This window comes from Manis pentadactyla, chromosome 4 (genome assembly GCF_030020395.1).
Source record: "Manis pentadactyla isolate mManPen7 chromosome 4, mManPen7.hap1, whole genome shotgun sequence".
Taxonomy (NCBI): Eukaryota; Metazoa; Chordata; class Mammalia; order Pholidota; family Manidae; genus Manis; species Manis pentadactyla.
This window is the reverse complement of record NC_080022.1, coordinates 57,970,046-57,986,295: the sequence shown is the minus strand read 5'-3', so window position 1 is coordinate 57,986,295 and position 16,250 is coordinate 57,970,046. Positions and strand designations below refer to the sequence as shown.

The following is a 16,250-nucleotide window of genomic DNA, read 5'->3' as shown; positions in this document are numbered from 1 at the left end:
TGCAGATGAAGAGTCCAGAGTGACAGCAACTGTAAGCTACAACTTGAAGAATGGAGACACTACAGCAAGTGTCCCGAAAATCTGGACAAATTTAAGGGTAAAAAGGCAGAAAACCAACAAAAAATACAGCATTCTTAGGTGAGTTTCAAAGTGATAAGATCATTAGAGGTGAGGGTACAGGTATTGCTTTCCTCTTAGGGAACATTTCAGAATGTGGAGAAAATGGAAATTTCTGACCAGGATTCCTGCCTGGACTTAGTAGTGCTTATTGTATGTGTATATATATGTGTATATATATATATACACACACACACACACACACACACACACACACACACACATATATATATAAGAGCCTGTTTGCACACCTATAGAATGTTTACCAGGGAGAGAGCAGCTGGTCAGTCACGGGAGTACCAGCCCAGGGGAGGTGTGGAGAGAAACACGCATTCCCTCGTCTCTTCAGTTCCTGACACATAATTGGTCATGTATCTGCCAGTCACCAGAGGCCTGCCCACAGAGTCCTCCTGGTGCTAGGGGCGGGGAAGCAGAGAGCCGTGAGGGTGGGGAGAGAGCGGTGAGAGCGTGGGAGCAGACAGCTTGGAGAGGGGAGAAGGGAAGCCTGAGGGGAGGGCTACAAGAGAACGGCAGCTGGCAGGGTGAAGCCACGGACCCCGGTGCTAGGAATGGATTAATCCCACGCTGGGCAGTGGGAGGAAGCAGTGCCAGAGCAAGGAGGGACTGAGATCTACTTCTGAGGGAATAAACATGGTCCCCCTTTTAACCTCCTCAACTTCTTGCCCTTGCCTTTATTCAGCCTCATCTAATTCACAGGGAACTTGCCCAGGGTTGGGGAACCCCCTCCTCCTGGAGCAACACAGAAATTTATAGAATTTGCATTTGAAAGGAAGATCTAACAAAGACAAGCTATATTAAAGGAGACATACTACAGGAAAAGGCATATAGAATAACAGGAGGAAGAAATAGATCAACTAAGGGAGGAACTTAACCTCTTGGGAACTCAGTTCAGACCCTCTGAAATAGGCTCGTCAGATTAAGCAAATACAAATAAATGACACTGATGGTTAATTTTCTGTCAACTTGACTAGGTCACAGTGCCTAGACTGTGGTCAAACATTACTATGAGATGTTTCTGTAAGGATGCTTTTTGGATGAGATTAACTGAATTGGTGGACATTGAGTAAAGCAGATTGACTTCTTAATATGAGTGGGCCTCAGCCAATCAGCTGAAGGTATTCATAGAAAAAAGACTGACTGCCCCAAGAAAGAAGGAACCTCCTAGCAGATGGCCTTCTGACTTCAAGTGCAACATCAGCTACGTCTCAGGTCTCCAGCCTGCCAACCTATCTTTTAGATTTTTGGACTTGCCAACGTCCATAAGCATGTGAGCTAATTATTTAATAAATATAGATAAATCTATATTTATATAGGTAGTTTTAAAAAAAGAATCAACAAGCCCCAAATGGAGTCATTTCCCTGCCATAGCAGCAAGCCAAGACTTAATTACATTTTAAATTTTTGCCAGGAGTGTAGTCTTTTACAAGGCAATCTAAAATTTCCTGATCAGCACTAGTGAGGTAATCTGCATGATAAAAAAAAACCCTGCCTTTTCCCTTCCCCACCAAAACAGGATGTAATAATCCTTTCTTCTTGCCCTACCCTCCTTCCTATTAAGAACCTTCCATTTTGTACAATTCCTTGGAGCATCTCTCTACTTGCTACATTGGATGCTGCCCAATTCATGCATTGATTAATAAAGTCAATTCGATCTTCAAATTTACTCATTTAAATTTTGATTTTTAACAGTAGATAGATGGATGATATATATCCTATTGCTTCTATTTTTCTGGAGAATCCTGATATAGACACCAATTAAATTTGAGTTTCAGATAAGAAACACATAATTTTTCATATAAATGTGCCCTAAATATTGTCTGAGACATACATCCACTAAAAAATTATTTGTTGCTTACCTGAATTCAAATTTAATCAGGTGTCGTATTTTACCTGGCAACCTTTCCCTAAAAGCAGTAGAACAATAGAGGGAGACAAAACACTATATGCCTATTTTCATTTCAGTAAAAAAGATACAGTAAAAAGAAATTCTAGTCAAGGTCTGTCTGAAACAGTCCAATGTTGAGAAAAGCAAGTTTCTTGAAAGAGCAGACATTTATCTTCATTAAGTCCCCAGAAGCACACATTTCTGAAAATAACAACAGCTGCTTTTGGTCAGCAACATGCTGAGGTGAGCTCTCCAGACGAGAATGGTAAGAACGACAGCAGCTGAACAGGCCTAAGGAATCCCATCACGTCCATGGTAATGAACACTGAGGCTCCAGGACCAAACACACCTGCTCACCAGACTTTGTAGAAACCAGGCCATTGGACAGACTCACATTCAGTCTATTGTTCAAGAGGAAAAAATTAAAGGTTTGAAAATATTTCGTAAGAAAGAAGTCACTACAAACATGCTCTGATGACTAGGGTGTTCACCATTGCAAGTTTCTAAACTTTGCCAAAAGGCAAAAGTGTCTCAATAGCCCCTCTCTGAGAGAGGAGATTAAATACATAGGTGACATGTCATAAATGCGTCATTCCAAAATTAATATCTAGATGTGAGATTTCTCCCAGTTGAATTTTAAGTCATGGATCCTAGCCAATTAGTAGACTGGTGTGGCTAACTCGTTTACCTCCTTGCTTAGGTGTCATCCTTTGTACGAGGCCTATTCTATTCACCCTACTTGCAATTGCCCTCAAATCTCTCTCTACTCCTAAACCTCCATAACTCTGCTCTGACTTTTCCACAATATGACTCCCCTTCTAATGAATTATGACCTATTTATTTTGTTTAATATCTGCTTTCCCCAACTAGAGTATAGCTGCTGAGAATGGGAATATTTTGTGTCTTCTCAGATTTTAAATATGTGTTCATGATGTATCCCAAGCACCCAGAAAATGGAGAGAGGCATATATAGAGAGTCAATATTTGTTGAATAAATGATTGTAATTTAACCATATTACAGAAGCTTTGATAGTCATGGAGGACATTATTTGGGAGAACAAGTAGAACATGAAGTGTCATGACTTTGGTTTAGAGTGGTCTTGGAGTTAAATCTACTGTTCCTTCTCTTTGCCCCCAAATAATCCCTGAAAAACCCATGAAAGAGTAACAGTTGATATTGGGGGAGAGACTGCCCTAACAAATTTCCCTCTGGTTCTCTATTAACTAATGTTTAAGCCCAGTAGCTTAAGAGATAAAAATTCTAGGGAACCTTGTTAATGGAGATGCTTTTTATCCACTCATTTAGTTTCTCTGTGAAGAAATTCCCCCAACGCTCTTGGTCTCTTATCTCACTCCTAACTCTTGTTAGGAAGTAGAGTGTTTTACCTAATTCATAAAATTTGAAGGAGAACTAGACATTTGTAGCCCAGGCCCTTCCTGCATCTTTCTTTGAGATGGACTGCTTCAGGAAATATCTGCTACATTGATCTGCTCTTCAATACTACAAATTTTGTAGGAGGAACTCTCCACATGAGGAGGCCTGTGGTTTTTGTTCTTGCTGTGGTTGAATGGAGAAGTACGTACAAATATGGATTTAGTATGAAATAGTCCATTGTTGACAAATATCTCAGCTGTGCCCCAAACTAGCTTTTAAAAGTAATAAAGTTGATGCTTGATCTCTAACTGCCTGACATCTTGTCAATGTCTAAATTGGTTGCAAAACTGTTCTGGAATATGTTAAGTTATTTACCAGATGTCTTTAAACTCCAATAAATATCATGGCATGAATCAAGTTGTATCTGTTACAATGCATTCCTTTTCTTTGGTAAACTTTTATTAGAGTAATGACCATATATCAAATATTGTAACTAACGTTAGTGATAGACAGATAAATAAGATGTGTTTGCCTGCCCTTAAGCAACTCATAACCCAATAGGGAGGAAATAGATATGCAAGTGACAGGATGAAATACTGTGCTGGCTGTAAGTACTGCATTAACACTCTGTGCAAAGTGTTTCAGGGACAGGTAGGAGGAGGGAAGCCCTGCCCTCTGCCAAGGGGAAAAGGAGAAGCTAGCATAAAGGAATGAATTGGCAAACTGCTTACTACTGAAATGAGAGGAAGGGTGTAGGAAGTACTTAAATTTTATTTTTAGGAGTTTGTCACCATATAACAGAAACAATCCTTAGCAAAAATATGTAGCATGTGAAAAGTGTTTCTTAAACCCCTCACTTACATATCTATTTTCCTATCCTTCCTTCTCTTTCTCAGCATTCAAAGATCTCTTGATGTTTAATTCCTTCCAATTATTGAGGTCAATGATCTGAAAATCAGTTTTATGTTAAAGGATCTTATGATTTGACTGGAGTTATCCCTCAGAGAAATTTACATGGTAAAAGAAGTCCAGTGGACATTCAAGCCCTAACACAAATGATTGATTTACTAAGCCACAGGTGCCAGGAAAATATGTGATAGTGGGTCTTTTCTGAAATTGTATCCAAAGTAGAATCTTGGGAGAATCTGGCTGCAGAGATAACTAAGCTGGCTTAAATCTTTAGACCTTCCAGAGAAGAGCTTAAGTCATATTTTTTGGTAAGTTCTTTGTCTGAATTTCTATTATTATCTTGAATGGAAAAGCTGTCTAAAATGCATGAGCCTGGTTTCAATTTTTGAGTAAGTCCAAGAACATCCAGGCTGTGAATCTAATCTCCCTTTAATCTTATTTTTACATTATGACAAAATAATTAGTCAATAACATGCATTAATTTCAGGTATGTCAATAAAATTCGGAGTGCAAATTCAGTTTTTGTTATGACACGGTATAATCACAATCTAAGGTATTAATAGAAAGTGTAACATTTAATAAGATTTTCTAGCTACTTGTTGTTCTTGAGTGCTCTTGTACTAAGTCATACACATTATTCCATTGTTGTAGGACTTAAGAAATGATCACCTTGAAGATGGACCTAAGCAATGAGGACTGGGGAAGACTGCCACCTGGAAGAAGGTACTGAACTAGCGATGAGCAGAGCTGGGTAGGACTGTGCAATTCAGCAACTCAGATATTTTAGGCATGAATATTAATTTAAAATTCTTAAGTTGTCCATGCATGTTACATGCATTTCTCTGTATATATGATATTTTAAAAAATTTAAGGGTTAAGCAGAAAAGTGAATCCTGGAGAGCTGAAGCGAGGACAGAACATAGTGTGCAGTTTATACATGACGGAACAGTAGGAATACGATAGTTTCTGGAGTTAAACTTCGGTGCATATTCCAGTTTTGGCACTTATTAGCTGTGTGATAATTAACATGCCTAAGATCCAATAGCTCCATCTATAAAATATGACTAATTATTGTTTAAGCTTGAGAGGAAGAAGGGCTGGCCCTAGAAGGGAAGGGAGATGCCGAAGTGTTCTTATTCCAAACCAGAAAGAAATGGGATTTTTAAGAAAGTTAAAAGAAAAACTGAAGATAACGGCAACATAAACTGCTCACAAACTTCTGGGCTTAGATAAGACAAGAGAACACTGAATATACAGAGGCCTAGAAGTCACTTTAATATCAGCACTCAGATTCCTGATTGCCCAAGTATCATCTCTTCTGTCCCTTGTTCCCATTCCTAAACCTAAAATATTTTTGGATACCTGAGTATATAGAGACAAATGTATAGTATAAGCGATAATCTGGGGTATAATGTTGAATATCCTTATGCTATACCACATGGCAAATAGATTATCTAAGAGTGTTTTTAATACTAAACCAGCTCTTGAAAGTGATTGGTCCAGAAGCATAGCTAAAAAGCTTAAGCCAATGAGTTCATAGCATTCTCTTGGAGTATAAGAATAGCGATATAACCCAATTTAGGATAGTGAAATGATAGGAAACATTTTCAAGGAGTTTCTAGAAGGTTTTCTAGCATAAAGTGAAGCCCAGGAATAGTAACTCTTCCTCTGCACACTGACATTATGATGCACATATGTGACATCTATCACAGTATAGACTGGTGCCACCAGCCTGAGGATTTCATCAAATTTCCTTAGTAGATAACAGGTTTCCCTCCATCCTCCAACACCTAAGCCCCTCACCAAGTGAGTGAGATCAGAGTGGCACCAAGTCAACACACCATGGCTGAGTCATTGAGACATGGTTTGAAATAGGGACATAGTAAGGAACACCAGTATCAGGGACCCAGCACAGACCAGAGATGAAGTCAACTAGAACAGTAGCCTCAGGATCTTTCGAACTAAGGCATCCACTGCTACATTGCACTTAATGTTCCACACTTCTTTATCCTGTTTACTATAAATCATTCAAGGCTTGATTAGTTTCCAGTCTTTGACTCATTGATATATCTTTATTCTACAGGTCTTAACAAGGATGGTTTATCAGCTCCCTGAAGTATAAACTAAAGTGATAAAAATAAATGTCAAAAGAAGGCATAGCTAAAAAGCAAGATCACAGCAAAAGTGACTGCTGACAACTTGATATGGAGGAAAGCACAGATGGAATTCTGTTACCACATTTTACAATTATAGGGTGTTAATAAAACTGTCCTTAAATCACCAGGAAAAGGTTAAATCATGTTCAAGAACTAACATGAAGGCAGGAACATGACTAATTGTTATGATTTTTACCAAACTGGTTAACACAAGAATATTTTGACATTTAGAAAGGTAGCAGTCATTTGAAAACAAAATAATTTTAAGTGTTATCTCCTGAAAATATTAAATAGATTTTTATATTAAGGAAAAGTATAATATCACTGCCAAAAGGATGTAATTAAGTTAACATAAATTTAACTTTTACAAGGTAAAATAAAGAAAAAAAAACTATTCAATGAATTTTTCTTATTTTTCAGAAACTGAATAGATAGGAATTTTAGTTTCCATAGTATTTTCTCAGGTACTTCTGAGTAAAAATTATACCTTCAGAAATATTTCTCTATATGAAACCAAGAGTGTTTTTTTAAAAATAGGCCACAATTACAACAATACTACCAAGAATTACATAGCTACTGAAAATTAGATTAAAAACAAAAAGACATTATAGCAAAGCTATTGAAACAAAGACTAAGAAAACATAAATTTGAAAAAGAACTAAGAAAAAAATAAGAGTTCATAAACATTTATGGTTGGTATGTCCTCTTGATAAACTGACTTCTTTATTATTATGGAATAACCTTGTTTATTATATTTACTTTAAACTTACTGTTTCCTGATATAGTCACTCTAGATTTCATTTAAATAGTGTTAGTGTGACATATATTCAACCTTTTACATTTAAAGGGAATATCTTATAGGCAACATATACCGTTTTGCTTTTTTATCCAGTCTGACAAGCTCTGCCTTTTAACTGAGGTATTTATACCATTTACATTTTATGCACTTATTGATATTAAGTCTTGCCTGCTGTTTTATTGTTTTCTGATTGTTCCCTTGGTTTCTCATTCCTGTATTTCTATTTTTTTTCCTGCTTCCTGTGTGTTACTTGAAAAATTTTTTAGTTCAATTAAAAAAATTTTTTTGACAGTTATCTAAATTATTAAATGCTTACCTCAGCTAGTATAGTTAGTATCTGTCAACATAGAAAGATACTGCAGAATTAATAACTATATTCTCTATGCTGTACTTTCATTGCTGTGACTAATTGATTATGATTGAGATTTTGTGAATCTTTATACCCTTCACCTATTTCACCCACCCACCCAAAATCCTCCTCCATGGCAACCACCAGTCACTTCTCAGTGTCTCTGAGTTCAATTGCTATTTTGTCGATTTTGTTTGTTTTTAGATTCCACATATATGTGAACTCTCACAGTACTTGTCTTTCTCTGCCTGGTCTATTTCACATAGCATAATACCCTCTAGGTCCATCCATGATGTTGCAAATGGCAGGATTTCTTTCTTTTAATATTCTATTGTATATATGTACCACATCTTTATCCATTCATCTATTGATGGACACTTTGGTTGCTTCCATACCTTGACTATTAGAAATAATGTGGCAAAAAACATAGAGATGCATTATCATTTTGAATTAGAGATTTAGTTTTCTCCAGGTAAATTTCTAGAAGTGGAATTAGTTGGTTGTATGGTATTTCTATTTTTAGTTTTTTGAGGAACCTCCATACTGCTTTCCATAGTGGATGCAACAATTTACATTCCCACCAACAATGTAGCCTTACCAACACTTGTTATTTCTTTTCTTTTGAATAGTGGCCATGCTGACTGGTATGAGATGATATCTCTCTGTAGTTTTGATTTGCTTTTCCCTGATAATTAGCAATGTGGAGCATCTTTTCATGTGCCTATTGGCCATCCGTATTTCTTCTTTGGAAAAATGTCTATTCAGATCCTTTGCCCATTTTTTAATTGGATTATATGTTTTTTGGGTGTTGAGTCATATGAATTCTTTATATATTTTGGCTGTTAACCCCTTACTGGGTAAATCATTTATGAGTATATTCTCCCATATGGTAGGTTTTTGTTTTGTTTTGTTTTGTTTGTTTTGTTGATGGTTTCTGTGGCTGCACAGAAGTCTTTTAATTCGATGTAGTCCTACTTGTTTATTGTTGCTTTTGTTTCCTGTGACTTGTTTCTAGACAACAGGATATAAAAATGGTTATGGGATAGTTAGTGTCCTAAACCAGTTGATTGTGAATTAATCGAAAGTGAAATTGTCTTGGGTTAGCCTGGCTTAATCAGGTCAAAGCCCTTAAAAGAAGGACAGGGCCCTCCTCGAGGGGAGAGTCTCCTTGCTAGTTCCATGAAGTGAGCAGCCACATTGAGAGTGGATATGAAGCAAGGAACTGCAGGAGACTTCCAAAGTATAAAGGTGGACCCCAGCTGAAAGTCAGTAAAAAGTGGGGCTTTTGGTCATACAACCACAAGGACGAGGTCTGCTAAGTAAGCTTGGAAGTGGATTCTTCCTCAACTGAGCCTCTGATGACACTTCAGCCTAGTTATACCCTGAAGCAGAGAACCTGCCTAAGCCCTACTTGCTCTCCTGACCCACAGAAACAGATAATAAACGAATGTTGTTTTAAGCTACTAAATTTATGGTAATTTGTTACATAGCAATAGAAAACTAATATATCAATGTAAGATATTATTGATGGTCTGCATGGAAGCTGCTTCAGTAGAGTGAGTGACTGGATAGAAGCTGGATTATGAGTTTGAAGAAGTAAGTGGGAGGTAAATAAATGCGGTAAGCACTGGTCACTCTTTAGAAAGGTTTGCCTGGAAATAGAACAAGAATTAGGGCTGGAGCTGAATGGGGCTGAAGTTCTGAGGAAAAAGTTTTTATTTTCATATATGAAACTTACATTACATTCATACAACTTGAGCACACTTAGAAGTTTGTCTTTTACAAGAAGCAATTTATTTTTACTGAAAACATGCTTCACTATGTTAGATGCAACATAGCTAGGTATAATTCCATGAAATACTTGGTTAAGAGTTATGTCTGGTAACTTAATGTTGATCTTCACATTGTAAACATTATAAAATAGTATAAAGGGTTATTAAAGAAAGCAGTGTGAATTACGCTATTTAGTAAAATCTTCCTATATTCACTATTTCCAAATAAGAGGGCTCTCCTTGCATCTGGAGGATCTTATAATCTGAGTCATGGTCTACTATTCCTTTCAATTCTCAGTAAAGGGAAGCCACTACCATTTAGCTTGCTATGATGGTTTTCCACAGTGGCCGTTTTCCAGGAGAGTTGACCCCAGTGTTGGTCTGGATCTTGTACTGAATTTGTAGAATTAAAAAGAACTATGTCATGCAGTGAGCCAATTACTAACACAAATTACTATCTAACACTGTTGCAAGAATTTCAGCTTATGTCATTTGTTTACAACTTGCTCCTTGCCATGCATTTTTTTCTAAAATTAGTGGTGGTAATTTATGTGGTGGTATTTTTGTGATCAGAAATATGCTCTACTATCTTCACACCAATGTCTACTTTGAAATAAGAAAAACAATAATAGCAAGTGAAAAGAAACAGAGAGAAAAGAAAACTTATTATGTCCCAGGTTCTGTACCAAGTACTTAATATAAATCTCTCTCTTCTTGAAACAACCTTACAAGGTAGGCTCTATCATTATTATCATTTTTAAGATACAGTAAATTGAGTCTTAGATTAAAAAATATAATACTGAGGCTTCTGCCTCTAGTCACATTAAATACCACAACAGAGAAAAAACCCTTCTGTGTGACTCTAAAATTAATGTTTTAATTAACTAATATGAAATGCTACTTCAATTCTAAAAAAGGAGGCTTCTTTCTTAGGGAATTAACACTGATATCTAACAGGACAAGAAGAACTGTTTCATTATAATAATAAGGGATAATGAAGACCTCTTGAAGAAAATAACATTTGTAGGTTTCCTAGTTTTCGTTATGTCTTTCCATGTTCAATAATGTAGCAATCTAACGCTGATGGACAGTGACTGTAAAGGAGTATATAGGGGGGACCTGGTATAGGGGAGAGCCTAGTAAACAAAGTATTTGTCATGTAAGTGTAGATTAATGATTAAAAAAAAAAAAAAAAGCAGCTCCTATGTGGTGACCTCTAATGAGTTCTACACAATGATATAAAGGGCATATAAAAGTGTAGGCAAAGGGTCTGTTTGTGTTTATACAGAGGATCAAAGCCTAATTTGGCTACCCCGAAAATGAACTAAGATACGATATGAAAAAGAACTTCCAACATCAGCACTCTCGGGAAGACTCATGACAGAAGATGATCAGCAAAAAAAAAACTCCAACAAAGATCCACGCACTGCCACAGGTGTAGATGCACTCATCCCACCAGTTCCTGGACTTGCCATGGGAATGATGAAGGAGATATCTAAGCTGGCCTGTGCATACAGTAAAACAACAAATTTGTCTGGATCTATACTGTTGGAACTCAACCAAGAATTAGGAGAAGTGCAAATTGTAGCACTCCAAAATCTTACAACCACAGACTATTTATTGTTAAAAGAACACATGGGATATGAACAGTCCCCAGGAATGGGTTGTTCTAGTTTATCTGAAGTCTCTCAGACTGTTTAAGTTCAGTCGGACAATATCTACCATATCATAGATAAGTTTTCACAAATGCCTAAGGTGCCTAACTGGTTTTCTTGGTTTCACTGGAGATGGCTGGTAATTACAGGTATGCTTTGGTTAGGTAACTATATTCCTATTATGTTAATGTGTGTGCACAATTTAATTAGTCGTTTAAAACCTATCCATGCTGAAGTTACTCTACAAGAAGATATGTCAAAGAAATAATCAATCTTCCCAGGTTTTCTTCTGCCTGCTACTTCTATAGCTTTTCTTCTTCCTACCTAATCACAACCTTTAAATAGAACTTGTGCCACATGTCGAATTTACCGAGTATCATAATTCTTCCAAGTGGTAAAGACACCTCAAGACAAATGCTGGGCATAGAAGCCACAGGGCATAAATATGCAAAGAAGTAAAAAGCTAACCTTTTCAAACAATAAGGCTTCTCTCTCACTTACCAACTTAACATTTCCCTGTATGGCCCCGGAAGATGACTGGTTAGCCAGAGACGGGTAAGATTCCTCAAGGGAGGAACAACCTAAGACAGGCACAGTCGCAGGGGGCCATCTGGTGAGAAAATGGGGAGCAGCAGAGGTGAGGCTTAGAACCTCCCCCCTCATGTTCTGAGAGAAATCTTCTGCATGCATGGATGTTTATTGCCCTCGTCTAGCTCGGATTAACACATAATCTACAGGCACACACCTGATCATCTACATTTGCTCTCTTACAACACTAAACTCTGTTTTCTACCTTTATCTCGTATCTACCTACCACTTCAGCATTTTATTAAAAATAATAATAATAGAGAAATGTGGTATCCACATATAAATCAAGTTTAAAAATCAAATGAATATTCATATTTGAACTGACTGTGTATAGTTCATAATGCATGAACAAAACCGAAAGCTTCTGTGATGACTGCTGTTGCACTGTTCACCATGTAACTTATTCACTATGTAAGAATTTGTACTCCATGTAAGAATTTGTTCGTTATGCATCAGAAGATTGGAGACTGACGAAAATTAGGCTTGGGGTGGATTAATGATTGTGCATTGAATATTGACCCCCCTATACAGAAATTTATTGTTGTTAACAACTATTTGATCAATAAATATGAGAGATGCCCTCACAAAATATATATATATACATATATATATATATATATATATATATATATAAACACACTTTCAATTGTAAAATAAATAAGTAACCGGGATGTAATGTATAGCATAAGGAATATAGTCAAAATATTGTAACAACTTGGTATGGTGATAGCTGGTACCTAGAATTATCATGTATATAAATGTTGAATCACTGTGTTGTACACCTGAAACTAATGTAATGTAATACTGTTGTCAACTACCCTTCAATAAAAAAAAAAAATAATAATAATAATAATAATGTAGCAATCTAGCTGAATTCCTGTAGTAATATTCCAAAACTTGCCATCAGAATCCAGTTGATGGGGGCTTAATTGTTACAACACAGACATCAGTTATATTATGTACTTTACATTAGTCAACGAAACTTAACTCTGTAATATGCCTATTAACATTTGTCTTTTGTATCCATGACGATTTAAAATCATCTGCAGTCAGTCATTTGATGCAGGCTAGTGGTTTTCAAACTTGAACTTACGTCAGAACCTCCTACACTGGACCTGACTTGCAGAAGTTTTGATTCAGTAGATGTAGGTTACAGCCTTTAAAATTTGTGTTTCTAACAAATTCCCAGATACTGCTGCTGCTGCTGATCTGGAAACCACACTTTGAGAATCAATAGTTCACACCAGATTTAAAAGCCTTTTTCTGTAAAGATCAGGAAAAATTCTTTGTCTTCATGGCCCACATAGTCTCTGTCATGCCACTTGCACTTCCTTTGTAGTATGAAAGCAGCCATACACAATACCTACATAGGAGATGGCTGTGTTTCAGTAAAATTTTATTTACAGAAAGAGGTGTCAGGCTGAACTTGGTCAATGGACCACAGTTGGTCAACCTCTGGCCTAGACCAGTTCAGTACAAAAGGCTTGAAAAATTACTGTATATGTTAAATAGCAATTCTGTGAGAATTATAGATTTATTCACAAAAATCTCTTATAAGTATTTAAATAAAATCTGCATAATCATACCAGAGCCTAAGTTGACAGTGTTAAACAAGCATAAAGGAGAAACTCCAAAGTTTCCTATGAACCCAATAAAAAAGCAATACATTTATGCAAGAGTCTGCATCTTGTAGTTTTTAAGATGCTCATGAACTCAATCTTCATTTTCAAGTTTTAGTTTTAATTGGCTATTGTTTATAGTATTAGAAGCTATAAATCTATCAATTTAAAGCAAACTAACACTATATTGAATGACATAGAAGCCATCTCATTCAGATTGTTTATTGATTTTATTATAAAAAAGCAAAACAAACAACAAATTTGACTGGATCTATACTGTTGGAACTCAACCAAGAATTAGGAGAAGTGCAAGTTGTAGCGCTCCAAAATCTTACGACTACAGACTATCTACTGTTAAAAGAACATATGGGATGTGAACAGTCCCCAGGAATGGGTTGTTTTAATTTGTCTGATTTCTCTCAGACTGTTCAAGTTCAGTTGGACAATATCCACCATATCATAGATAAGTTTTCACAAATGCCTAGGGTGCCTAACTGGTTTTCTTGGTTTCACTGGAGATGGCTGGTAATTATAGGTCTGCTTTGGTTATGTAACTGTATTCCTATTATGTTAATGTGTGTACGCAATTTAATTAGTAGTTAAAAACCTATACATGCTTAAGTTACTCTACAAGAAGATATGTCAAAGAAATAATCAATCTTCCCATGTTTTCTTCCGTCTGCTACTCCTATAGCTTTTCTTCTTCCTTCCTACTTACAACCCTTAAATAGCATTCGTGCCTCAAATCGAATTTACCGAGTATCATAATTCTTCCAAGTGGTAAAGATACCTCAAGACAAATACTGGGCATAAAAGCCACAGGGCTTAAATCTTCAAAGAAGTAAAAAGCTAACCTTTTCAAACAATATTGCCTCTCTCTCATTTACTAACTTTACATTTACCTGTGTGGCCCCGGAAGATGACTGGTTAGCCAGAGACGGGTAAGATTCCTCAAGGGAGGAACAACCTAAGACAGGCACAGTCACAGGGGGGCCATCAGGTGAGAAATTGGGGATCAACAGAGGTGAGGCTTAGAACCTCACCCCCCCTGTTTTGAGAGAAATCTTCTGCATCCGTGGATGTTTTATTGCTCTTGTCTAGCTTGGATTAACACATAGTCTACAGGCACACACCTGATCATCTACATTTGCTCTCTTACAGCACTAAACTATGTTTTCTACCTTTATCTTGCTTCTACATACCTCTTCAGCATTTTATTAAAAATAATAATAAAAATAATAAGGGAGAAATGTGGGATTCGCATATAAATCAAGTATAAAAATCAAATAAATATTCATATTTGACCTGATTGTTTATAGTTCATAATGCGTGATCAAAACCAAAAGTTTCTGTGATGACTGCCCTTGTACTGTTCACCATGTAAGAACTTATTCACTATGTAAGAATTTGTTCACCATGTAAGAACTTGTTCGTTATGCTTCAGAAGATTGGAGACTGACGAGAATTAGGCTTGGGGTGGATTAATGATTGTGCATTGAGCATTGAGTCCCCTATACAGAATTTTATTGTTGTTAACAACCATTTGATCAATAAATATAAGACATGCTCTCTCAAAAAAAGCAAAAAAAAAAGCAAAACAAAAATATTCTACTTGACATGAGTGTGCCCAGCTTCCTTGCATTTGGTCTTTATTCAGAACAGGGTACTTCAAACTAATTAAAAATGCCAATGTACTCTTAAAAGTCTACTAAACTGTATATGCCAATGAACCCATTGTATTAGCGCTATCCTTATATATGTAAGTTCCTATAAAAGTGCAAAATTCAGATAAATTTTTGGCATAATGGAATGTGATTTAGTTTCCTGAAAATAATTGTATGCAAATACCATGAGGAAAGTTAGTATTAGGGGTCATCTTATAAACTTAAAATGCAAATATGTCAAATACTTCCAACAATGCTACAGACTAGAAATATTTAAATGAAATTTCTAGAGACAGTAATATATCTAATATTTAAAGTTTGAAGATGGAATAAAATGACTTTATGGTATGAAGATATGGTAAAATGATTTTCCATCTTTTAAAATCTTTTCCTAAATTCCATTAAATCAAATGTTTCTCTTTAATCAATGAGTTTATATTTACTTACCTTTAGATATTTATTCTTTAGTATATAATACAGTATTTTTCAGAGTCCTCAGTTAAAAAAAAATGTTGAGAGAGCACTGTACTCAAATGAAACTGGAAAATGATGATTTTAAACACATTTCAAACTTTTTGTCAATTCAGGACTTCTCAGAAACATTCACACTATGGTATGAATATCTAAGATGTGGTAGGTCATACATTCATTTCCAATCTCATTTGTACATGGAACCCAATTATCAGTAGAACATCTTGAAGTACAAGAGGAACACAAGAAATAATGTTTTAGTGTCTGAATCCAGCTACCAGGTGATAAAATGTTTTTAAATATAAATTAAATTTGATTCAACAGATATTGGAACCTCTATTACTTGACTGATCATTTAAAGGTTAACCCTTTAGTTTTACAGTGCTACTCACCAAAATTTGTCTAGCACATAGTTAATCTTATTAAACATACTTACACTCCTCTTCAGGCCTCTTCCGAAGTGCTGCACGAACTTCTTTACAAGGACTTCTCTGGTATTGCGGGGGATTCCTTCCCCTTATTAGGTTCTCCATCCTAAAAGAGTCAAAAGAGTATTTTAATACAAAAATCTGATAAATTTTGACAAGTAAATGGTCTAAGTCAAGAGTCAATATTTCAAGTACCTACAGAAGCTTTATAGACAACTCCATTGAGCAGCTAGCAAGGAGTAAGGCAGCAGGGAGTGGCAGGGACTGTGGTGAATGGGGGAGTATCCAACTTTCCAAGGCATTCCAATTTAGAAAAGTGTAAAAACACCATGTAGAGGAAATTCATATGTACATTCTCCAATTAGATACTGTTATGGACTGAATGTTTGTGTTCCTCACCCCCAAATTTATATGTTGAAGCCTTAATCCTCAAAGTAATAGT

At 36.1% G+C, this 16,250-nt stretch overlaps 1 protein-coding gene across 5 annotated transcripts in view; it reads right to left on the bottom strand.

Moving 5' to 3' along the window:
- LRRC7 (leucine rich repeat containing 7) overlaps positions 1-16,250 on the bottom strand; it is a 496,164-nt gene that overhangs the window by 359,017 nt on the left and 120,897 nt on the right. For all 5 annotated transcript variants that reach the window (XM_036890160.2, XM_057500317.1, XM_036890162.2 and 2 more), the window contains one exon: positions 15,817-15,914. In XM_036890160.2, coding sequence (XP_036746055.1) covers positions 15,817-15,914 — 98 coding nt within the window. Of the gene's footprint in view, positions 1-15,816; positions 15,915-16,250 lie in introns of those variants that run through there.